The sequence below is a fragment of the Melopsittacus undulatus genome, chromosome 5 (assembly GCF_012275295.1).
Source record: "Melopsittacus undulatus isolate bMelUnd1 chromosome 5, bMelUnd1.mat.Z, whole genome shotgun sequence".
NCBI lineage: Eukaryota > Metazoa > Chordata > Aves > Psittaciformes > Psittaculidae > Melopsittacus > Melopsittacus undulatus.
In genome coordinates this window covers 41138483-41162635 of record NC_047531.1, presented here as the reverse complement: position 1 = coordinate 41162635, position 24153 = coordinate 41138483, and the positions used below count along the sequence as shown (strand labels likewise).

Here is a 24153-nt window from a genome sequence, read left to right as displayed (position 1 = left end):
GTAATTGATTGTCTACATTTCTTGTTAAACTGACTGATTTTGCTTTCAGATTACTTTTCAGAGCTCCTTTTGTCTTCTCCTTTCCCTAGACTTTCCCTTTTTCATTCATCATCCAATTTGCAGCATTTTTAGTGCAGTCCATCAAGGGCAGGCATTTTCAAAAAGCTTTTTATTCTTCTAAGCTCTAGTGCCTAAATAAAGAGATGGTTGCTAAGAGATTTTGTAAAGCATCATTAAGAGGATATGATTTGCTCTTTTCCCTACCTTCCATGCACAGGTTTCAAATCAGAATTTGAATTCAAATCAGTAAGTGGGATGGCAGCATCCCAAAGTATTTCTGTGTTGAAATTGTGACCATGAACAGAATACAAGGAGACCATGCCAGTCCTGTGCCACCAGGAGAACAAGACACAGGACTAACTGTTAGCAAAAGCATATGAGTTCTTTCAGGTTTGTGATCTGGAAGGCAAAGGCTTCATCATTTGTCAAGATATTCCAGTAAAACAGAACTGGCTATGTGAAATGAAGAATAAGAGAAGCTCCCTATGCCTTTAATGAGTTAAGACTGATTAATTTACAGTTAAAAATTGTAACACCCTCCTGACATGTAGCATTTAATACACTCTCTTTCATTTTTTACATAATGCTTGCATTTGTTTCCACAGTCAAAGCAACAAAAAAGTGGAAAATCAAAATGAGTGAAATTAAGAAAAATGCCTCAGGAACTTAATTCCATTCTCAATGAAAAAGTTAAAACTCCAGTAAATTTATTACTTTGAGATTTGCCACCACATCATGAATGTATTCAGTCCACAAAGTTTATCCTTCTGTTTTTTCAGCAAAGCGTGTAAATAAAGTCTTTCACTTTGGTTTTACCTTCCAGACAATGTGCAAACCAGACTCTAAGATTTATCAGATACATATGTAGGAAATATAGAAGAACTATATTGTAACATTATTTGGTGTACACAGTAATCTTACAAAATTGTTCTTAAAATGTTTGAAGAACAAAAATCACATTTGCTGAAAATATTGATAGAAAAGCAACTATATAATAAAACCTTTGGAAATGGGATTGGGTGCTTATTGCCGAAATGGTAAGATGATTTGAACCAGTAAGTGGCAAAAAAACAAGGATATACTCATGCTTGACATGCAAAGTGTAATTTCATTGTGTTAATCTGTTTCTGCTTCAGTACTTCTGGATAAAATAGAGGTGTGGTAGCAAAATAAATTATGTATCTAGAAGTGTTCAAGGCCAGATTACAACCTGGTCCTAGTGGAAGGTGTCTCTGCATGGCAGGGGGGATAGAACTGGATGATCTTTAAGGTCCCTTCCACCCCAAACCATTCTATGATTCTATGAAAATACTTACGTTTTATACTGAGCAACTGTACATTAGACATATACTGTTAGTTATTCATTATGCTTGATTAGAATGACTAGCTAACTAGTCATAACACTGTATTGCAAACCTGAATTTGAAATCAATATAGTTGATTTTGATTGCATTTTCCATCATATTCACTTCCTATAGCAAAACCATAAATCAATAAAGTGAATCAGTTTTTTCCATGAAAGTTACAAAGTGTTGATCACTTTTGCATCCTGCTGTTTGTTGGTTTACTGCTACTTAGCATTAATGAAGCATTGTTTTGAATCCAATATGCTCATATTAAGCTTTTTAATCTTTAGTCATGTGATATGAAGCATTTCAACAGACAGCGCTGAGTATCTAAAAATACAATTAAGTTCAGTGGAACAGATTTTGCATTGTTTTCTGATGTGTGTCTAATATAGTAATTGTTGAAACTTAAACAGCAGAGGTTTAGACTGGATATAACGAAGAAATTCTTTCCTGTTAGGGTGGTGAGGTACTGGAATGGGTTGCCCAGAGAGGTTGTGAGTGCTCCATCCCTGGCAGTGTTCAAGGCCAGGCTGGATGAAGCCTTGGGTGATATGGTTTAGTGTGAGGTGTCCCTGCCCATGGCAGGGGGATTGGAACAAGATGATCTTAAGGTCCTTTCCAACCCTAATTATTCTATGTTTCTATGATTCTATGTCATGCTGTTTATTTTGAGATTATGTTAATACTGGTTGTTTGGAATTTTTCATTCAATTTCAAAATATCAGATGTGTTCAACCTTCAAACAAACAAGAGGTTTTCGAGACTGCAAGAAGGCAAATTCTACCTGAAACTTGAAACCACATCTTTGCAGTCTGGGCCTTGAGGTTATCATGATTAATGAGGATCAGTGTTCCAAAATATTTTAATGATTATAGCAGAATTGGCCTTTTGACCTCTATCTTTTTATTTTGCAGAGTAAAAACTTGGAATTTTCAGATAAGTAAATGTAGGCATCATGAAAGCACAGAGCACATTGTGTGACAATGTAGATAATTTCTATTTAAGCTACGGTGGTATCTTTGAATACGTTTTATTTCTTTTTAATTTTTAAGAGATTCATACTGGAAGTATCTATACAGTCAGGCCAAAATGAGCAAATAAACAAAAACACATGTATGAGACCAACAATCTAATTTTGTTTTCCTAAAAATAAACTCCAAACAAACAAACAAACTTGAATTTTTGAAGGATAAAAACAAGAGGTTGGGAAAAACATTGACTTAGTAATAGTGGTGTGGTCCCAGTTCACCAAACTCCTTTAATTATCCACAGGGAATTTAATGGAGAAAAATGTTTGCACATTCTTAAAAATCTCCCATTTTCATATTTTTTCAAGAAAATGCAAAAAATTATGGTGTTTTCTATTGCTAAATTAGTATAATTCAGTTCAGAATTTGAACCCTGAAATAGTGTAAACTGAATACTTTGCCTGAAATACCTCCTCCCTCATTAGTTCCTTGTAGCATGTAAGAATATTAGAAGAGAAGTGAATTTTTTAGTCTTTTAGATCTAAGTGATAAAAATCTAAAGCTTTGGGAAGCTGGGTATGTTTAAATGAGAAACTGGTAATAAGTCAGCTGCATTGCTGATGAGGTAACTTATTTAGACTGAATATACATCAAGTTTTCCTAGTTTTTTTTTTTTTTTTTGTAAGCATGTAGCAATGTACAATTAATCCTGCTCAGAAATCCCTTCAGGACTATTTCAGATAGTTCTGTGCTTTAGAAGCTCTGTTGCTTTCTCTTCTCAAGATTACCTTGGAATTCCTTTTACTGCTCCTCCATTCAACTCATACAGGTTTGTAACGTATGCCCTAAACTCTTTGCTGCAGCCAGGGAAGTCCTGGTTAATGTATTCATCCAATTCTTACCTTGGCTGTATACGTCTTGGTGTATTGAACAGTGGTTTCTATTGTTCTTGGATAGCAGAATAAACTTTGTTTGGTCCTAAATCCATTCCCACAGCAGAACAGATTAATACTTTTGTTCTGATTAACTTTATCAATTTATTAGCTTGCAATTTTTAATATTTTGTATATACCATAGGTGTTCAGGGAAGGTATTAAACAATTAGCTAACAAAGCAGAGGATTTCACCACTGTGTATTTATATTGCTTCCCAAGATGAAGAAAGGTTTTACTCTTCCTAGTGCTTGACTCCCAGTGGAAGTTCTTGCTGTTGTAGTTGTTTGCCACTCTAGTTTCCTCCTATTTCTGGAAATCTGTCTATAACTGTTGAAAGAATTGTAGTAAGATGACTACAGACCGATTTAAAGAAAATGTTTGAGGGGGCGTTTTTTATGCCTTTTTTTAGATTCTCAGGAAAAAATAAGTGATTTTGTGGGGCTGGTTTCGCAAAGCTTTGCCTTTTTTGGTGTAAGCACGATGAATTTCAGATGTAGACAGTCATGAACTACATTTAACTTGTTACAGGAACAGTAGGTTTGCTCCTTGAACCATACAGGTTTCTTAGCTTTTATTTATTTATTTACACGTTTTGAAGCAGCTTGAATTAGAATAGTATACCCTCTTTAATATTCTTGTTTAGAGAGTCTCTTGCTTGATCTCATGACCAGGATGCTGAGACTCCACCTCAAGGTCTACCCCTTCCCTGTGTGATTAGAATCTGTGTTACAAGGAGGTTGTTCTCACTGCTTTGTTGGAAAGCATTCATAAAGGCAAATAGTGAAGTCATAGAATCAGCTAGGTTGGAAAAGACTTTTAGGATCATCAAGCCAAACCATTAGCCCAGGACTGCCAGCCAAGTCCACCATTAACCATGTCACTAAGGGCCTACCTTGTATGAGTTTTGAACACTTCCAAGGACGGTAATTCTATCACTTCCCTCAGCAGCCTGTTCCAATGCCTTGACCACCCTTTCAGTGAAAAATTTTTCTTAATACCCAATCTAAACCTCCAGTGATGCAGCTTGAGGCCGTTTCTTTTTGTCCTATTGCTTGTTACTTGAGAGAAGAGACCAACCACCTTCTCTCCATCCTCCTGACAGACAGTTGAAGAAAGTGATAAGATCTCTCCTGAGCCTTCTCTTCCCCAGACTAAACAACCCCAGTTCCTCAGCTGTTCCTAATCACACTTGTGCTCCAGACCCTTCAACAGCTCTGTTGGCCTTCTCTGAACCTGCTTCAGCACCTCGATGCCTTTCCTGTAGTCAGTGTCCCAGAACTGAATGCAATATTTGAGGTGCAGTCTCACCAGTGCCCAGTACAGTGAAATCACTTCCCTAGTCCTGCTGGCCAGACTATTTCTGATACAGGCCAGGATGCTGTTGGCCTTCTTGGCTGCCTGGGCACACTGCTGGCTTCTGTTCAGCTGACCATCAGTCAGCACCCCCAGATCCTTTTGTACCAACTAGTTTTCCAGGCACTCTTCCCCAAGCCTGGAGCTTTGCAAATAAAATCATTGCATAAAAGAAAATCTTGCTCAGTGGATGTTGTTTTACTCTGTGGTATATTTGACTTTGTACTCTGGGAAACAAAAGAACCTATCCTTTTGTATTATGCATGTTCTGTACAGTCTAGTCTTCCTCTCATCCTATAAACTGGGTTAAGAGGCTGAATGTTTCGTTATTCCGGAGACTGCATTGTCAGTTACCTCTGAGCCTGGAAGAGCTTGAAAAAGCTTTTGTTACGTTAGATGCTGATGGCAATGGCTCACTTACACTAAAGGAATTCACCACAGGATTCAGTGAGTTTCGAAAGCATGCTTCCTGTATAGAGCTTTATTCATACTCTATACACTCCATATCAATAATGTATCATTTTATCTTAACAGTTAACACTGCACACAGGGAGCCAGACTATTCCCTAGATATAGCAGATACATGCAGCAGATGAAGAAGTGGTCAAATTACGTGGGTAAAGGGCTCCAGAGTCTTTTTCTCCTGTGTAAGATGGCAAGCCACGGCACAATATGAGACATACAATATAACCATCTGAATTAAACCTGTTTTAAGCCATGGAGTAGATTTATGAACAAATCTTGAAAGATTTCCAGATCTTGCATTTTGTTTCATATCACATCGTCAGACCTGAGAGATAATTAGGATTCATGTAAGACAGTGCTGGAAACGTGTTGATACCGCTGTTGTTACAGCTGTGGGAATGCTTTCTCTAACAAATTAGTTCTTCAAGTGGTGTTACTTTATTTCAAAACAAAACAGGATGAGGCAATTATAATTTCTGCATATAGGGAGCTGTTCTTTGCAACTGCCTATTTTGCAATAGCACTTTTACTGTCATGTTCTCTGTGTTTGTGAAAGGGTTGTTTTCACCCAGCTGTGAGGCTCCAGAAAGCATGGCACTATTAGTGAGACTGTTACATTTTTATGCAGAATCAATTTTGTGATTAAATTTTAGCTACATCAAAAGGACATGGAACTGTTGGAACAAGTCCAGAGGAGGTCCATGGGGATGATCAGGGGACTGGAGCACCTCCTGTATGAAGACAGGCTGAGAAAGTTGGGGCTGTTCAGCCTGGAGAAGAGAAGGCTGCATGGAGACCTCATAGCAGCCTTCCAGTATCTGAAGGGGGCCTACAGGGATGCTGGTGAAGGACTATTCATTAGGGACTGTAGTGATAGGACAAGGGGTAAGTTTGTCCAGTACAGCAGCACAGAAACAGCAGCAGGATGGAGCTCTGCTGGGCTTGGACAGGTGATCCTTGAATATTAACCAGCATTCTTGGGCCCCTCTTTCCTCTAGGGCCTTATCCCAAGGGACTCTTTCAAGCAGACACTTGAAGAGGACGAAGTCTGCTCTCCTGAAGTCCAGGGTTATGAGCTTGCTTTTCACACTCTTCCCTGCCCTCCAGATTCTGAACTCCATCATCTCATAGTCACTGCAGCCGAGACTTTCATATCCTTAGCAAGACCCTCCTTGTTGCTGGGTATGAGATCCAGCAGAGCACCTTATCTCAGGAGAAAGTTATCATCTGTGCACCTCCAGGGACCTCTTGGTTTGCTTATGTGCTGCTGCATTGTCCATCCAATAAATATCAGGGTGTTTGAAGTCCTCGGTGGGGACTAGGCCCTGCAAGAAGTGTTAATAAAATGAAGCTTTCTATATGAAGTTTGTACAGGGATTTGAGGTGTGCCCTTGATCATGCAGTAGAGGGAATGTTAAAATAGAAGGTACATTTTATCAGTACCAGAGCTGTGATTATTTTAGATTCCTCACTTCTACTTAAGCATGCCAATAAGGCCACAACCTGTATAAAGTGCTTGTTGCTGCAATTTGTCTTTTGTTTATGGAGGACTGTAATTTTTCAGTATGTTTGTGAACGTTGTGTGAGTTATTGAAGACTAGACATTAAACTAGGGAGAAAGTCAGGCATGGAACTCAGAAATCCTCTTGCCATGCTTCATCCTTTTGTTGTTTCATTATAATCCTTTTTTGTAAACAAGTGTAGGTTTTTCCCTCACAAATTACATTTATTGTAAAATGTGATCTTTATTATTTTGCTCTTAGATGATATTGTTTCTTATCATAAATTCTGAAAATGCTAATGTGTATGATTTCTAATTCTTAAGCCAGTTTCTCATAGAGCAGATTATTTTGAATAAGGAGATGATGCAGCAGTCAGAAGGTGAAACAGCCTGCCAACCTAAATGTGAAGAGAGCATGAGTGATGATGAGGATGAAGAATTCCAGTTCTCAAATCTGATGGATTGACTTGGAGCTAAGAAGATTTGTGATGAGTGAGTCTTTCCAGCAACAGTAATAGAGTGTATGACCTTCTATGATTCAGCTCTGGATTTGATTTTAATAGAATCCAAGGTAAATGATGAGAACAAAGGCTGCTCGAAAACACAGTGATTCCTTAAAAATTAATTTTCTTGGCTGTCAGAAATTATAAAATGCCTTTCAACCAAAATTTCCAAGAGCAAAGCTATCATAATCCATGCATACAAAACGTGTGTTTGTGCCATATAAAATCTACACTATTAATCCACTGATGTACCATGGGGTTTGAACATAGATAATTACTAGCATGTAATCCACAGATGCCACTGATTTTCAATCAAATAATGAATGATGACTGCTTTTTTGGGTAAGGCTGTGTTTGAAGTGCACCACTTAGCCATAAGAAAGAATGTTTTTTCACCTTTTCCTGCTTTTTCTTCCCTTGATGCATAATTGCATGCTGTGATCGCTATGATAACACTACCTCTTCCAGGACCAGGATGACTCACTCTGAAACACAGAACACTAAAAATAGCTCTAAGAGCTTCTTGTGTTGGTCTGACATTCACTAGTCAATCACAATGAATGTCTAGAGCAAAAAAAGCATGGGGCGAAAGTGGGAGAGAATCTGGACGGATAGTAAGAATGTTTAAAAAAATACATCAGTGATCCTTACCATGAGATAAAGTGCTCATCAGTGCTTCTTTTCATCCAACTGCCTGAAAACAGGAAAGAATTGACTGGCAGTCATCCTGAAAGGCTCTCATTATGACAAGACTTATGATGCATTTTTTTGAATAGATGTTATTTCCACCATTTCCCACCCACCTCATTCTTTTTGTTTTTAATAAGCTTTGTGTTCTGACTAGTGATGCCCTGAAGCCTTCCTCCCCCTAGGATGATGTGAACGTTCATTGCAGCCTGAGAAATGTTCTCTCTTAATGAATCCTTTATGATCTCTTTTTTTTTCAGTGAGAATGATGTGAAACAACTTTGGTTGCAGCTGAGAAAAGGTGAATCTCATTTACTTTCCAGTTTTGAAGAGTTCCTCGTCAGATTTTTTTCCCAGTTCCAAGAAGCAGATAATGAAAAGAACAAGTTTGAATGCACTCTAAAAAAGTTAGAACTTCTCTTAGTCTTGAAAATGCACAAAGAGTCCAACAATCTTACCTGCTATTTGAACCTTTGATATAAACAAGGTATTATTTGAGGGCTACAGAGAACAAAGATCTATAGAGAGCTATTTAAGGACAAAGAACTGAGGACTGTAATCACAAGAATTCCCATAATGTGGAATTTTAGTAGTCATGAAAACTACCAGTAAAATTATTCATACCACAGAACTGGCTGAAATTACCTTTTGTCTTCCAGTTAAACAGATTTTGTTGACTGAAATAATTTTGCAGATGTCTATTATTGCATAGAATTGCAGGTTTTAGATAGCATTAGCAATACACTTTCAGTTAATAGATTTGGTTTCAGAGGACAGTCAGATTTACCAGCAAATCTGGTAAATTGTCTGTGTGATTTGCAAACGTGTGCAGAAAAACTATAAATCTGGATTTACTCACCAGAGAAATGAGAGGTTTAAGATGTTAAAGCAGCAACAAAGCACTGATACCAGTGAAAATGTAGGTAAATAAATGTATATAAAACAAACATGAAATACAGTAAACAATATATATTGGTTTTATATATAAGAACATCTGTAATGCATCTATATATATAAACAAATACATTAAACGAATGTAAAAACCAAATATATGAGAACTGAAAAGTAATAAATCATCCTTTAATGTGTAAGTATCTAGAAGACTGTCATCTCCTGGGTCAGTCTCTAGCTACCAGTGACGCAATAGCACAACATCAAGCATCAAGGTGTGATTGTCCTGGTTGGACACTTCCTGATTGCCTAAGCTGCCTTTTTTCCAACCAGTTTCATATATTCCACATGCCCTTGCTCATCATGCTTGTAGTAAGCATGGGTAAAGACCTTCCCGAATCTTCATTCGCGAATCCAAGCCATCAGTCAATCAATCTAGAAGAGAAAAAATGTGATACTAAGTCTAAATAGAATACAAAATGATGCTTAAAGTTCCCCTGTATTATTATTATAAAGTGTCATTTCTGTATTTCATATTCTTACATACTGAGTAATAAAGGTAAATACATTGTACAACATTTACTTCATTTGTTCAGCACTCTGCTGGCTATTCTGAGAATTTGACAAGGCTTTGGAAAAAATAAAACACCTAAAATATATGGTCATTAACGACAATTGGTTTTTATATTGATAGTTTTTTCATCTCAGTTAACAAGTCTGATTTTAGCCTCCAGACAGCTAGGCAACTGGAAAAGTATGAGGTAGTTGAGCTGTCTGTTTTAGACTAGAGATTACTTACAACCATGTGTGGTGATTTGGTGATTTGGGTTTGTTGGGTGTTTTTGGTCAGACTCTTGTCAGTGTGTTTTGAGAACTAAATGAATAAATATGTCTGTTTAATAGCTGTGATTGGCACAGAGGTGCACTGAGTATACAGAGGTGCACTGAGCATCAGCATTACCTGACTTTTCTGTCTGACCAGAAATAGTGACCTTAAAATGCATTGGAGTTTTATGCCTTTGTAGTAAAAAAAGGTTTTAGCTAATTTCTTCTTTCTGTTGCTCCTAATAACACCTCTAATCTCAGCACATAGGTCATTGGTTTTTTTGTAATTCAGAGCTGGAAGGAGTCAGAACTGTCAGAGACTGATACTGGTTTTGGTAACGGTAGGGGTGAATAGCCTCCCTTATTTTCAAGTATGCTCAAACAGCAGCAAAGTTCAAGACAAGACCATATATAGGGAAAAAAGTTATTTTTCATACTGCCATGCTTTTTCTACCTACTGAGATGCATGTGACTGGCCAGGATTTACTGTGGTGTCACAGAAGATGCTGGTTATTGAGGGCTTGTCATGCCTCCTGGGCTCTTGCTTGGTTACAGTAATACCTTTTAGAAGCTGGGAATGAATGTGATCTTTCACCTTTCCTTCCTGAATCACCTCTGTGGGTCTATATTGTCTATATTTAGGCAATAATGCAGTCTGCTCTCAGACTTTTGTCTCCTTTCCTGGATGTAGGCTATGATTTTGTCTTAAGTCATTCTGTTGCTATAAAAGTCAGTCAGAGAAACTCTCTAAGACTCAATTTTGGGTTTTAGAAAGCAGCATTCTTTATTACAGTGCTGGGCACACACGCAAGTTGTTTCGCAAAGGAGAGCACACCCAATACTTGCTGACAGCAGCTGTATATTTAGCATACTCATGCATATTTACAGCTTTTCCAGGAACTAATTATAATATTTGCAATTACACATGCGCTTTCTTGCTGAGTGGTGGTCACCAATAGCCTTCCCCACTGTATTTACTGAATGACCTCAGTGCTTGTGCATGCTCACAAGGTCCTAGTGATGAGTTAGCAGTTGGTATGTCCTTGCTTCTGTTCTGTTCCAGTCTTGTTACATGCCAGGCACCACTCTGTTATCTTGAAGGCTGACATCCCTGCACTTACTGTCTCCTTAGTTGTTATCAGTCCCATGATGTTCCTTCTCCTGTCACCTGAACATTCCTTTCTTTCTATGTAAGTTAGAACAGTTTGGTTTATTCTGCTATGTTAAAGGCACACTGTTTAAGATTTAAGGTTACAATTCCTTTTTTTGTGGATGCTCTGAGAAGCTTCATGTGCATGTGCACAACTTTATGCCCTGCCGATCTATGCTGTTAACCTCTGCCATTCTTCTATACCTGTTTTTGGTCTTTTCTTCTGGAGCTTTCACACATGCATATATTCAATCATGAACTTGAATCCTGTGGTCTAAGCAACCAGGGTTTTTTTTCCTGTCTGTTTCAATAGAAGTGCTATATTTGTAGGTCCAGCCAGTAGTAAGGCTGAATGTATATCCTGAATATACAGATACACCACATATGGGGAACTGTGCAGATTTAATACTCATTAGAAAGGGGTACCTCTACTGGCACCCACCTAAACACAAGTAGCACTTGCACAAACATGAAGGCTGACAGCCTGATCCTGTTTCTCCCGTCCAGTTTATAAGTAGTGAATATTATTAGTGAAAACAAATCCACATGCAGCCCTCCTCCATACTTACTTTATTCAGAAATAAATCTGCATTCACAGACCTTTTGAATATTTGTGTGGTCTTTAGTCTATTTGTCCCTGCATACCACTTGGGCCCCTTACTCATTCTTTGACTCAGACCTTTGGTCTTTCCAGGTGTGGGTCTCCTTCTGCTCACCGGCTATTTCAGTTGGATTCAAGTTTGTTACCAGAATGTGTTTTGTAACTCTTTAACCATAGGCATGTTTATCCTTTTAAGTGATCTGTAATTCTCGTTTAGTAGAACAACAGCCCAAATAGTGCTGATGAGGTTTTGCATAGAACTTCTTAATAAACTTCAAGGAAAACAAAACAGCCACATTCTTATCTCAGAATTGGTGTTTTTCTCACTGATGTTTATCATCATAAAAGTATTGAGAATGAATTGTTGTGTATATTTGTAGATTTTAAGGCAAGATGAAAATACAGGGTTTAAATCTTCTTTTAGAAATCCTAATTTCCTTCTTTTTTGTTTTCATTTAAACAAAAGTGAGAGATTTTCACTATAGTAATGTATCAGAAAAAAACACTGTACATATGTGTGGTCTCGTGCTGGAATCAGGAAGAGCTAAGCTGTGCATTGAAAGTGTGGAATACGAGCTCCATGCATTTGTCCATCTTGCTTTTGGCATCTAAACAGTGGATACAACTTTTGTTTGCCATTAGCTCTGTCCGCTTTTGTGCTTTGCATTTGAAAGACAAACATAGTAAAAAGGTGGACTGTGTTTCAAACAGCAGAGTTCTAAATAGAGAAGATAGATAAACATAAGGGTAAACAGGATAGGAAGGATGAACTGGCTTCTCATTGGGTTTAGCATGAGACAGTGTCAGAGTCCACTTTTGGTGGAAGAGTGGAATCAGCATCCCAGAAGATTAGTGTACAAAGTGTGTAAATCACTGTATTTTCTCAAAGGGAAAGAAGAACCATTACAACAAACTGCATGAACAGCAGTTGTAAAACCCAAACAGTTCACATCACAGTTACATGTATGGACAGAAATCAAACCCTTGTGAGAGTGTTGATTCTGAACTCTTCATGTGAACTTAGTGTGCTTATGTTACATTTCGTTTTGGTTAATGTGCTCGACAACAGCACCATCTCCCTTTTGTCTCTGTTTATTCCACAGCCTTACTGGAAAGATCACATTATTGAATATTGACAAAATCATACAATTATGTAGGTAAAACTGTATGGTGTAATCCTGGGGAATAGAGATTTTAATCAAAACATTTGCATTTTTTCACATAACAATTATATGCACTTATAGCTTTCCCTGAGTGCATGTGGGGAATATTTGCCAGCTGATGTACCAGGTTATTTTTTCTGATGCTTGTTTGCTATGTTACTTTTAATTGTGTTACACTTTTGGTTATAACAGGATATTATTTTATATTTCTGTCTAATTTGAACGGAATTAAGAATGTAAACCATTAATTAAATGGTAGGGGAGCATCCAGCCTGCAGAAATGACAAGTGCTTATGTGCCAGACTAGCTGACAATAGAACAAGAAGAGATAAATCAAGGGATGGTAATTTCTGAAACCGTCACAGATATTTGCAAAACAAACATAGGTCAGATTGTTTTGTCATTGCTATGGAGCTTCCAGAACACCTGATAATGAATTCTCTTTTCTTACAAAATCTCTTTTAAATATCATCTACTGCTTTCACAGTCTGCTCTTTGGATGTTTCTGTCTTGTTTTTTCTCCTAACAGAACAAAAGTTTTCCTTTTATATGATAAAATGAAAAAGAAAAAAAAAAGCTTCAGGTATTTTCCCCAGGTAGTAGGATAATTTTATGAAAATGTAGCAGAATTCCACTGTTTTCAATGTACTAGGAACTGGCTTAATCCCCAGACAGCTGGAGACATCAACAATGATTTGGGTCTTGTAGCATATACCTTTGCTCAAAGCTCTACTAAATGCTCCTTTACTTTTGGACCATACAACACTCTGAACTTGAAATACTCTTTTCTGAACAATCGGTTCCTGATAAATCTGTCTGGTTCTCTTGCATGGTAACTGGTTGTCAAGTTCCCATATTAAAAGCCTGATGTATTTTACTCGTTAAAATGCATGGCCTGTGTGGGGAAGCAGAGTATTTCGGTTTGGATGAGCTTGCTATAAAGTGTCTCGAAGGTCAGTGTTTGAAGGATTAATGATAGGGAAGGGCAGTGGCACTGGAATTTAAAGGGTTGAAATGGAGTTCTGTGAAACCAACTTCCTCTGTAGAATATTGTTATGGTTTAAGCCCAGGCAGTAGCTCAGGACAAATATGAATAAAAATACATGTAACATGTCGGTTTTTTGCTGGCAGCAGTGACTGGGAGTGCCAGTCCTGGAAAGCGGGAGAGAAGTAAGACAGGAAGGGAAGGAATTTGTCTTTGGACAATAAACTGTGTTATTTTTCTTAGTGTTATTTTTTATCAAATTTAATATTTTCCTTTTCTGTTGATTGCATTATAATTAATAGTATTACCGTATTTCCTTCTTTTTTTGTGTTTTATTTATAATTTCCTCTCTCCCTTATAAATTTTCCATGAATCCCAAGAGGGCTGGTTTTGAAGAGCATCATCTTTGTAGTACCATAAAAATTAAACTATCCCATTTTATTTTTATGGAAAGGAAGCTGTGTTCGACTAATGGAATTCACTGCTTCTAACAATGTGATGAGTGAGATAATTTTATTCAGATAATTGATAGCATTTGAAACTTTTGTCAAACAGCTGATTAGCAGCCAGCATCAATCTTACATACAATATATGATTTTTGTTTTCGGGTATAGCAGCCTAACCTGTTTATTGGAATTCTTGACTTGGTGTAGTTAGAGACAGGGTTTTGTACATACATTTTCCTAATTCCTAATGATAATCTCTGAGAGTGACTCTCATCTTTCCTCAGATCTGTTTTTATAATAATATAGCCTCACTCATTTTCTGGTATTAGTCATCATTCACCTAGATATTAATGTGTGTTAGGTTAGCTTCTACCTGACTAATGTTTGCCTTATCCAAAGCACTGACACTTTCACCTCCTCCTCTTGCATGGAAATATACTTTGATAGTTAAATCTATTCTTGCAGATGGTAATGGTAGCTTAGTTTAATTACAACTTATGTGCTTGATTATATAAGAGAACCTCTTAGGAATAACAGAAACACTTTTTTCCAAACTTTATAATACATTCTTTCTCTTCCCTTCTCACCCCTTTTCAATGTAATTATTCCTGTTTTGGAAATTATGATAAAAAATGTGAAAGGGGACTTCCAGGAAAGATGAGTTCAGTATTGTTTCTGCTGTCCTAGCTAGTCTCACTTACGAGGGTCTTCTGCTTGGCATATCCTCAGTACTGATTTGAATCTATACTAACTGGGCTTCTGTAGACCAAGATTCCTTTGGACAGGAATTCCTTTGACTAGGCTTTTTTGCTGGCTACCATGACCTTGAATCAGCTTGCTCTAAATTTCTTAGATAAAGCACAAGTTGTTTTCAGTAGTGTTCCTTGAGGGATGTGTGATGGCATGTCCCAGAAGGAAGCACTGGGGACAGAGTATGTCTAGCATAACATCTAGGGCACAGAATCTTGTATAAGGGAAAGAAAATAGGTATGGACCAGATAAAATGCAGGAGAGTTACTGGGCTTCTCACATAAATGATGGGTTCTGTGTTGATGACAGCCACTGAAGTGCATGATCTTGGGATTCTGAGCAAGAGATCTGTGAGAACATGGACCAGAAGCACTCAAAAAATGCAAATCAAGTGGTAAGATTGTTAGAAAAGGCATAAAGAACAAAATAATCTCCAGCCTTATAACAATATATAAATGTTTCATCCTTCATGCACACCCGAAATAAATATGAAAAGAAAAAAGACAAAATATGGAAGGGATGCTGAGCTAAGAGCAGGGGAATGCATGGAGAGTACTTTGTGTATGTCTTTGAGGTGCAGCAAGGCTGTCCTCAGGAACAGTTTGCTTGTATTGTATAATCATAGAATCATAGAATAGTTAGGGTTGTAAAGGACCTCAAGATCATCTCGTTCCAACCCCCCTGCCATGGGCAGGGACACCTCACACTAAACCGTATCACCCAAGGCTTCATCCAACCTGGCCTTAAACTTGTGATTTTTTCTTCCATTTTTGGGAATTGTTTCTTTCATAAGAGTAAGCACCAGAATTTGTAGCAAGTATTTGTAACATCAGTACCTATGATTTCAGGAGCTGATGATGGACACCATTGCAGTTACATTTCCAGGCCAGTCTCTGGGTAAGTTTTCACATGGCCATAGTATTCTGTAAGTGACATTTCTGCCCATTATTTGTTGCTCTGAAGCTTTTTGAAAGTTTGCCATTGTGTTACCACTTTTTCCTTCTCTGCAAACCACTCATCTGGATAAGAAAGTCTTGTCCTGTCATACTTGAATATCTGGTATTTTACTTGGAATACATCACTTCATTCTGTCAGGGAATGGAAGTGATACCCAGGAACTGAAGTGATCTAGCAGTGTAAACCAACATTGACCAGCAGTAATTTGATGCCCAGGTAGTGAGTTTTCCATATGAGCTGTGAGCCTACTGAAGCTACAGTTCAGCAAATATGTTAAGCTGCTGTTGGGATAAGCACTCCCACTCTACTCATTCCTGACCTTTCCCAATACCAGTATTTTCTGCTTTTGTTTTTAACCTGGCCCATAAGGTTGCGTTTAAAACCAAGACTAGAACAACAGCAGTGTTGTGTAATGTGATCAGACTAGTAGATCTGAGTAAGGACAGATTTTGGGTTGGGTGAGCTCTACTTGTTGGGATGGGCAAAATGAGAGTACTAATAGAATCCTCCATTCTGTCTCAGATCTGGAAAACTGAACAGGAATGATTATAATGCTCCTAGTACATTTTACATCCCTTGAAAGGCATACTGAAAGAAACCCAACCAAACAAAAAAACTTCCATATTTTCAGGTCAACAACATCTTCCCTAGTAAGAAGTGGACTAATTTTAGCCTACATAACTTTGGCTCAGTTAGCCAAGGAGAATCAGGTAGCACTTGTTTACACACCAGAAACCACTGTCATCTGCTGTTGTCTGTTCCACAGACAAGGTGTATCTGTCCTTTTTATGTGCTTTGGATGGTGAATAAAAAAGCTCTAAGTCACAGTTCTTGGCAGATTTAGCGGAGGTAGCAGAAAGGTTACTGCTTGTTGATATTACTGGGAATGGGAAGGTTATCAATTACCAGATTTAGATCAAACAGGTTTTAGGCAAAACTCTGAATTGCTCTGCATAGGCCTTGTCATTGTGGGAAACTGTCTAAAATAGGAATTGTGAATATCACCTAAATAAACTAAGTACTGCTAATCTGCTCTTTAACTTTTTTTTTGTGGTTTGTCCTGTTGCATTTGTTAACTAAATGAAATTCAGTTATCGAGTGTAATGGCTTTGGTGTTGTGTAACATAATTATGTCTGTACATAGAGCAGCGGAAGAGCACCAGATGTGTTTTATTCAGATGTTGGCTTTGATAGAAATAGCTTCCCCATTCAACTGCCCTCTAAGACTTGAATTGAAAGCCTCAAAATCAGAATGCATAGTTAGTTATAATACTTTCTTCTCTTTTCCATCCCAGTTGGAGCAGCAATGTACAGAACTTCTCAGTAGCTAAGAAGAAATCAAAGTAGAGAACACCAAGCTGAAGCAGACTAACCTGGAGCTGCAGAGAGACCTGAAGAGAAAGTCTCACAAACTATGCCATGCTCAAAAACAGTGACAGGTGTTTCAGAAGGAGGCATCAAGTCTACATGAGGAGAAGGAAATAGAAGTTTCCAGCTGCAGAGGTTCAACTCCCTTTGCTTAGCATGCCAGTGAGCCTCCTTCTCTGGGTATTTAGTGCTGCAATTTAAGTTTGTGTCATAAGCAGAAACTCACATCAAAGCCAAGTGCAGTTCTAGTAATTTTCCCCCAAGTAATTCAGCATATTTTCTGTAGCACATCTGGCTCCTACAGAAGCTTTTGCTACTTCTTCAAAATGTCATTGCTCTTTACCCTCCCCAGCATTTGTTGAGGGTATTTGGAATTAAAAATCAGTTTAATTGGTTTAAAAGTATGTCTTAGGTTTGAAGTGCTAGTGGAATTCCTTACAGAAATTACAGTTGTGGCGCATGATGCTCCATCCTACTCAAAACTAAGACTATCTGGAACTTGATCTTCAGGATGTGCTCTGGGTATGAGACAGCTAGAATGTGCATCTTTTCTTCATCAAATTAATAATTTCTGACCCAGAAGGCTGGCCAACAAGGTAAAGCATACCTTATGCAACTAAACACAATTCACTTATGGTGATCCAGAATCATCATTTTGGGATTTCCATTTCAAATGGTTTGGATTACAGATTCTGACTCAAAAAATATTTTTCAAGAAGAAATGCTTACAATTCATATTTTGAGGGATAGAAATGGCCTTTAAGTGAGAGATCAACCTACCTTGCTCCTGTCTTGCTCCAGCCTTCTGCACAAAGCAAAAGTTACATTAACCTGGAGCTGTAATTGGCAGAAATGTCCATTGAAGATTATTTAACGGAAGATAGTTTAAAACAAAATGCTCAGGGATCTGTAAAACCCTTATTAGAGGCCCCCCTTAGAGGTATTTAGCATCTAGATTTCTCCTGTCTGAGAAAGAACCTTCTCTTCTCCAGAACAAGCCCCACTCTCTCAGCCTGTCTCCATAGCAGAGATGCCCCTTATGCCCCCTCTTGTTGCCAATGGGGCATGCATGGAAGCCAGACTGTGGTGCACATCTTGCCAGACTATACATCTCAGTAATGAACTGCATAGCTCAGAGCTATGGCTATTTGGCATATTTCAGGATAAAGCAGAATATTAGGTCAAACGTCACATGCTTTTTCTGTTAAGCTTTGTGCCAAACTCCACTCAGTTATTTACTAATTTGATTTTTCTTGAGGGCACAAATAATGAACTTTGTTGATAAATGATTGTGAGAGAACCACGACTATGAAGGAAGTGCAGCAGGAGGGCCAGGAGACCTCCTTGGATGGATAAGGAGCTGCTGAGAAAAATTCACAGGAAGAAAGAGGCTTATAAAAGGTGGAAGCAAGGACAGGAGGCCTGGGATGAATACAGGGATGTTGTCAGGGTAGTTAGGGACCAAGTTAGGAAAGCTAAGGCCCAATTGGAGCTAAACTTGGCAAGGGATGTTAAAGATAATAGGAAGGGATTTTATAGGTATGTAGTGGCTAAAAAACAGACTAAGGACAATGTAGGCCCCCTCTGGAAGCTTTTGGGAGAACTGGCTACACAGGACTTGGAGAAGGCTGAGGTTCTGAATGGCTTCTTTGCCTCGGTCTTCACTGGCAAAGGCTCTGACCGCAGCACCCAAGTCTTGGAAGGCGGATGCAGGGACTGTGAAAACCTAGACCTTGGGCCTGACCAATTTGGTGGCCTTCTACGACGGGGCTACAAAAGTGATGGAAGGGGTGGAGCAGTTGAAGTCATCTACCTGGACTTGTGCAAAGCGTTCGATGCTGTCCCACATGACATCCTTGTCTCTAAATTGGAGTGTCATCAATTTGATAGGTGAACCACTCGGTGGATAACGAACTGGCTGGATGGGTGCACACAAAGAGTTGTGGTCAACAGTTCAATGTCCGGCTGGAGATCAGTAACGAGTGGTGTCCCTCAGGGATCTGTGTTGGGAGCGGTCTTGTTCAACATCTTTGTCAGTGACATGGACAATGGAATCGAGTGTGCCCTCAGCAAGTTTGCCGATGACACCAAGCTGTGTGGTTCTGTTGATACGCTGGAGGGAAGGAATGCCATTCAGAGGGACCTTGACACACTTGTGAGGTGGGCTGATGCCAACCTCATGAAGTTTAACCATGCCAAGTGTAAGGTCCTACACCTGGGTCGGAGCAATCCCAGGCACAGCTACAGGTTGGGCAAAAAGGAAATTCATGGTAGACCTGTGGAAAAGCAGTTGGGGGTGTTGGTCGATGAGAAAATGAACATGAGCCAGCTTCAGTGTGCACTCACAGCCAGAAAGCCAACTGTATCCTGGGCTGCATCAAAAGGAGCGTGACCAGCAGGTTGAAGGAGGTGATCCTGCCCCTCTACTCTGCTCTCGTGAGACCTCACTTGGAGTATTGTGTGCAGTTCTGGTGTCCTCAACATAAAAAGGACATGGCACTGTTGGAACAAGTCCAGAGGAGGGCCACGAGGATGATCAGGTGACTGGAGCACCGCCTGTATGAAGACAGGCTGAGAAAGTTGGGGCTGTTCAGCCTGGAGAAGAGAAGGCTGCGTGGAGACCTCATAGCAGCCTTCCAGTATCTGAAGGGGGCCTATAGGGATGCTGGGGAGGGACTATTCATGAGGGACTGTAGTGACAGGACAAGGGGTAATGGGTTGAAACTGACACAGGGGAAGTTTAGACTGGATATAAGGACGAAATTCTTTACTGTTAGGGTGGTGAGGTACTGGAATGGGTTGCCCAGGGAGGTAGTGAATGCTCCATCCCTGGCAGTGTTCAAGACCAGGTTGGATGAAGCCTTGGGTGATAAGGTTTAGTGTGAGGTGTCCCTGCCCATGGCAGGGGGGTTGGAACTAGATGATCTTGAGGTCCTTTCCAACCCTAACTGTTCTATGATTCTATGTTTAGAACACTGTTTTTAGGTGTGCATGTTTGATGCATGATTTGGAAGTAAACAGTAGAATTATTCCTACTCAAAGTGGTTTGTGTCCTCTTTGAGGCCTCTCTTTTCAGATCCACAGCAAAGCCTGGGGAATGGTCTGTTTTTAAAGCTACAGAAGAAACCTGCCCAGTGGTCAGACTGCTGAATAATAATACTGTGCTTACAAAGCACTTTTGATTCAGTAGTGGTTTATGGAATTAGCGCTCAGCCTTATTCTGCAGTGTTGCTTTAGAAAATCTCTATCTATAAAATCTTTATATTAAAGGAGGTGCAGTTTTCAGACTGCACAGGAAGTACTTGAGGCTTTACTGAAAGGGAAAAAAAACATTTTAAGGCCAGACACCAAGTTGTGTTAAGTCAAAGTAAATGGTTTAAGTCTAGTGTAAAAATCTGAGATACTGTGTTCACTGCTTTAGGCTGCATAACTGTGAGACCTCACTTGGAGCATTGTATGCAGTTCTTGTGTCCTCAACATAAAAAGGACATTGAACTGTTGGAACAAGTCCAGAGGAGGGCCACGAGGATGATCAGGTGACTGGAGCACCGCCTGTATGAACACAGACTGAGAAAGTTGGGGCTGTTCAGCCTGGAGAAGAGAAGGCTGCGTGGAGACCTCATAGCAGCCTTCCAGTATCTGAAGGGGGCCTGCAGGGATGCTGGGGAGGGACCCTTCATTAGGGACTGTAGTGATAGGACAAGGGGTAATGGGTTGAAACTTAAACAGCAGAGGTTTAGACTGGATATAAGGAAGAAATTCTTTACTGTGAGGGTGGTGAGGTACTGGAATGGGTTGCCCAGGGAGGTTGTGAATGCTCCATCCCTGGCAGTGTTCAAGGCCAGGTTGGATGAAGCCTTGGGTGACATGGTTTGGTGTGAGGTGTTCCTGCCCATGCCAGGGGGGTTGGAACCAAATGATCTTAAGGTCCTTTCCAACCCCAACTATTCTATGATTGTAAATGTGTGAGCCTGACATCTGGTTCCAGCTGCAAGATCAATTCTAATTGTGGATAAAAGATTACATGGTGACAATAAATGATGTCTTCTCTGAACGATGCATGTGCCAGTATCAGCATATATTAAACTCTCTGGATGAAGAAATTATAAAGCATTTTTTTGTTGTTGTTGTAATTAAGGGACCTCTACCCCTTCCTTTGCTAACTTTTGGGTTTTTTTAAAATTAGTAACTATTTGTGTAGGATAAAGTCCACAGGCTTGGAGAAGCCAAAGTCTCAAATGTGAATACTCCTACGGAGAAACATTTCAGCAGTGTTATTACCATGGTTAGAACAAATTTTACATTCATTTTCACTACAGGGAGGTACACCGAGTGACAGAAACTTTGCAGAGACAAAAGGCAGGACATCTAAAGCAGATGGATTTTTTTAAGGTAATGCAGACCTTATTAATTAAGGTAGTTCAAGAACTTACTACATCTTTCTAAAGGATGAAAATATGCTGGGATATGTACTGGGTGTAGATGTCCAGCTGTTGCAGCAGAGTGCTGCAGGGACAGCCTCTGCGCCAGTGGGAAGAGGCCGGGGCTGCCACAGGCCAGGTCCCCAGGCTGTCCCAGCTGGCTGCAATGGACCCACCGCAGGGCACAGCTGAGCCCGGCAGCAGCAGTGGTGGTGCACCTGGGAAAGCGTGTTTAAGAAAGGGTAGAAAACACTGCGGTAGTTGAGGGAGAATAAAACGTGAGAAACTGTGCTGCAGACACCAAGGTGATTGAAGAATGAAGGGGAGGAGGTGTGTTAGGAAGAATGTTTTTACCTTGCAAAACATGAAATGGTGTTGAAGGGTAATACATTAGTCTCAGAATCAAAAGGTATTTAGTTTTCAGGTTTTTAATTAAATCATGACAAGCCATGAAGAGAGAGATGTAAATATGCTGCAGATAAATGTTGAAGGTGCATAGAAGGGAAATTCAACCTACGTAAGTAATAACTACAGACAATATATGCAAAGGTTTTTGTCTGAAGGACTGTTCAAGACAAGTGAAGTTAAGCTGAATTTAAGCATTTTAATAGATGACACAAGAAGATCCACTGAAAGGTAATAATTGTCTAAAAAAAGAGGACTTTGTTTTGGAAAGTTTGTTGAGGTTTGTCAAAAAGTGACATTTGTTGTATTTTGATATTTTTTGAGTCAGCTTTGGTAGCTGTTACACTATCAGAAAAATAATGAGAGCAACTATCTTTAAAATTATTTTTTAAAAGAATTTTTATTAACAAATTGAAACCTTTTCGTTGTATTTTTTTTTTCCAGCTCTAACTTTTATGTGCCTGTTAACAATGAATTTGCCATTTGCAGTAATCCTTAAAACAACATGCTGGAAGCTGCATTTCTTTGGAGTCTAAACTTCTTGTAATGCTATTGCTTCAAAGCTAGCTGTGCTTGTTTTCTAATTTTAGTATCATTGTTAAGTATTACTCACTTTTATATTCTTGAAGCACATACTTAAAAAGATTAAAGTATAGGGAAAATAGGTATGCTTGGTCATAATTATATAGTTCTTCTAGAAGAAGCAAGCATATCTTAAAAATGACATTAGAGTTATGCCATGGTTACATAATAACTTCTAAGTGGTACATTTTAATAAAAAGGGTAGGGCACAGAACAGAGCTTCATCTTTTGAAATTACTTTATACAACGCATACTTTTTGCTTACTGTCTGGCTTATTTGTTATCACATTTTCAAAGTGTGGCGTTACTGGACTCTAAGACAACAAAAGCCAGGTTGGTCGTCAGGTCCAGCTAGGACTAACCTGTGCTGCCTGCTCTGTTTTGACATTCATGCTCCTTGAAAGCACATCTCAGCTGGGTGGGAAATGGACTCCCCTTCAGGTCTTATTTCCTACATGTTTTTTATTTATTTATTTTTTCCAAAACAGTTGAGAGAAAGCAGGGAGGGGAGAGAAGAAATCACCAAATCCCTCCTACCTGGCTGTTAAAAACATCTTTGTTTACTTTCTATAGAAACATTGTGAGGGTAAAGCAGAAGTTAATTTCCAAAGGTCACTTAGCAATGGGAATTATATATCTTTTTTTCTATGAAATGTCAGTGCCTTAGCCTTTAGTTTGGGGGTTTTTTTGTTTTTGTTTTTTTGCCTGGTTTGGTTTGGGTTAGGTTGGGTTTTGTTTAATTTTTTTTTTTTAAGAAAACACAGCAGAATGCTCCTTTCTGATAAATCTCTGCCCATGTGGCACAGAAATATGTGCATAAGTCCTGCATGGTCCTCCTAGCCTGCTGAGTAGTCCTGCCAGTTCAATTGTATTAGATTCAACTCGACTTGCCTCAATTTAATTCAATTCAACTCCATTCATGACATTACATTGCTTAGTGCAGTCTTTAGGTTGTGCATCTGATCACTGCCACTTTGTGTGAATAGTGCTTCATCTCCTTCCATACACCAGATGTAGTCTGATGACTACATCTACAACTTTGTGTTTCGTAAATGATGGCTCTTGGGATCCTCACTTTTTGACTATGAGATTTAAACACCAGAAGTGATCTTTGAGACAAAGAGCACAAAAGCACAAAATGGAATATAAACCATGGGGGAATCTTTCTGGAAAATGATGTAATTCATACATAGCCTCATAAATATGTATGTATGCCCAGTGACTATGTAAGGACAGCTTGTGTAGCAATACGGAGACACGTGTCAGGAGGAGCTATTCCCCCTGTCTCCCAGTACTGCAATAAAGAATACTTGTTTGTCAGCCTAAACTTTGTTGGTGAGTTTGTTCCTGGAGTTTTCTCTGAATCATCTTGTTCCATGCAGTTTTGCACACTGATTCCCTCTCCTGACAGCATACCTGGGATAGGAGGGATGATATTCAATTAATAAGTGTTTTCAGGGCAGCTCTGCACATAATCCTCAACTGGAGCTGAAGAAAACTTAAAAAAAAGAACTCCCTGCTTGCTCTATCATGAGTTAGTGGTTCTGCAGTCTCTGCTTTTCACAGGATCATAGTATAGTTTAGGTCAGAAGGGACCTTAAAGATCATCTAGATTCAACCCCCCTGCCATTGGCAGGGACACCTTCCACTAGACCAGTTTGCTAAATACCCCATCCAACCTGTCCTTGAACATTTTCAGGGATGGGACATCCACAGCTTCTCTGGGCAACTTGTTTCAAAGACCTCGTTTGTGTCTTAATTTCACACTTGGGATCACAAATGAAACAG

General features: G+C 39.1%; 1 protein-coding gene across 1 annotated transcript in view; it reads left to right on the top strand.

Annotated features, from left to right (window-relative positions):
* The first annotated feature begins 356 nt into the window (after window positions 1–356).
* Window positions 357–24153, top strand: part of CRACR2A (calcium release activated channel regulator 2A) — a 33571-nt gene continuing 9774 nt past the window's right edge. The window contains 9 exon segments of the mRNA XM_034063311.1: window positions 357–421; window positions 423–498; window positions 1215–1216; window positions 5003–5116; window positions 6956–7123; window positions 8082–8228; window positions 9407–9473; window positions 16885–17076; window positions 21281–21349. Of these exon segments, the coding sequence (XP_033919202.1) occupies window positions 357–421; window positions 423–498; window positions 1215–1216; window positions 5003–5116; window positions 6956–7123; window positions 8082–8228; window positions 9407–9473; window positions 16885–17076; window positions 21281–21349 (900 nt within the window).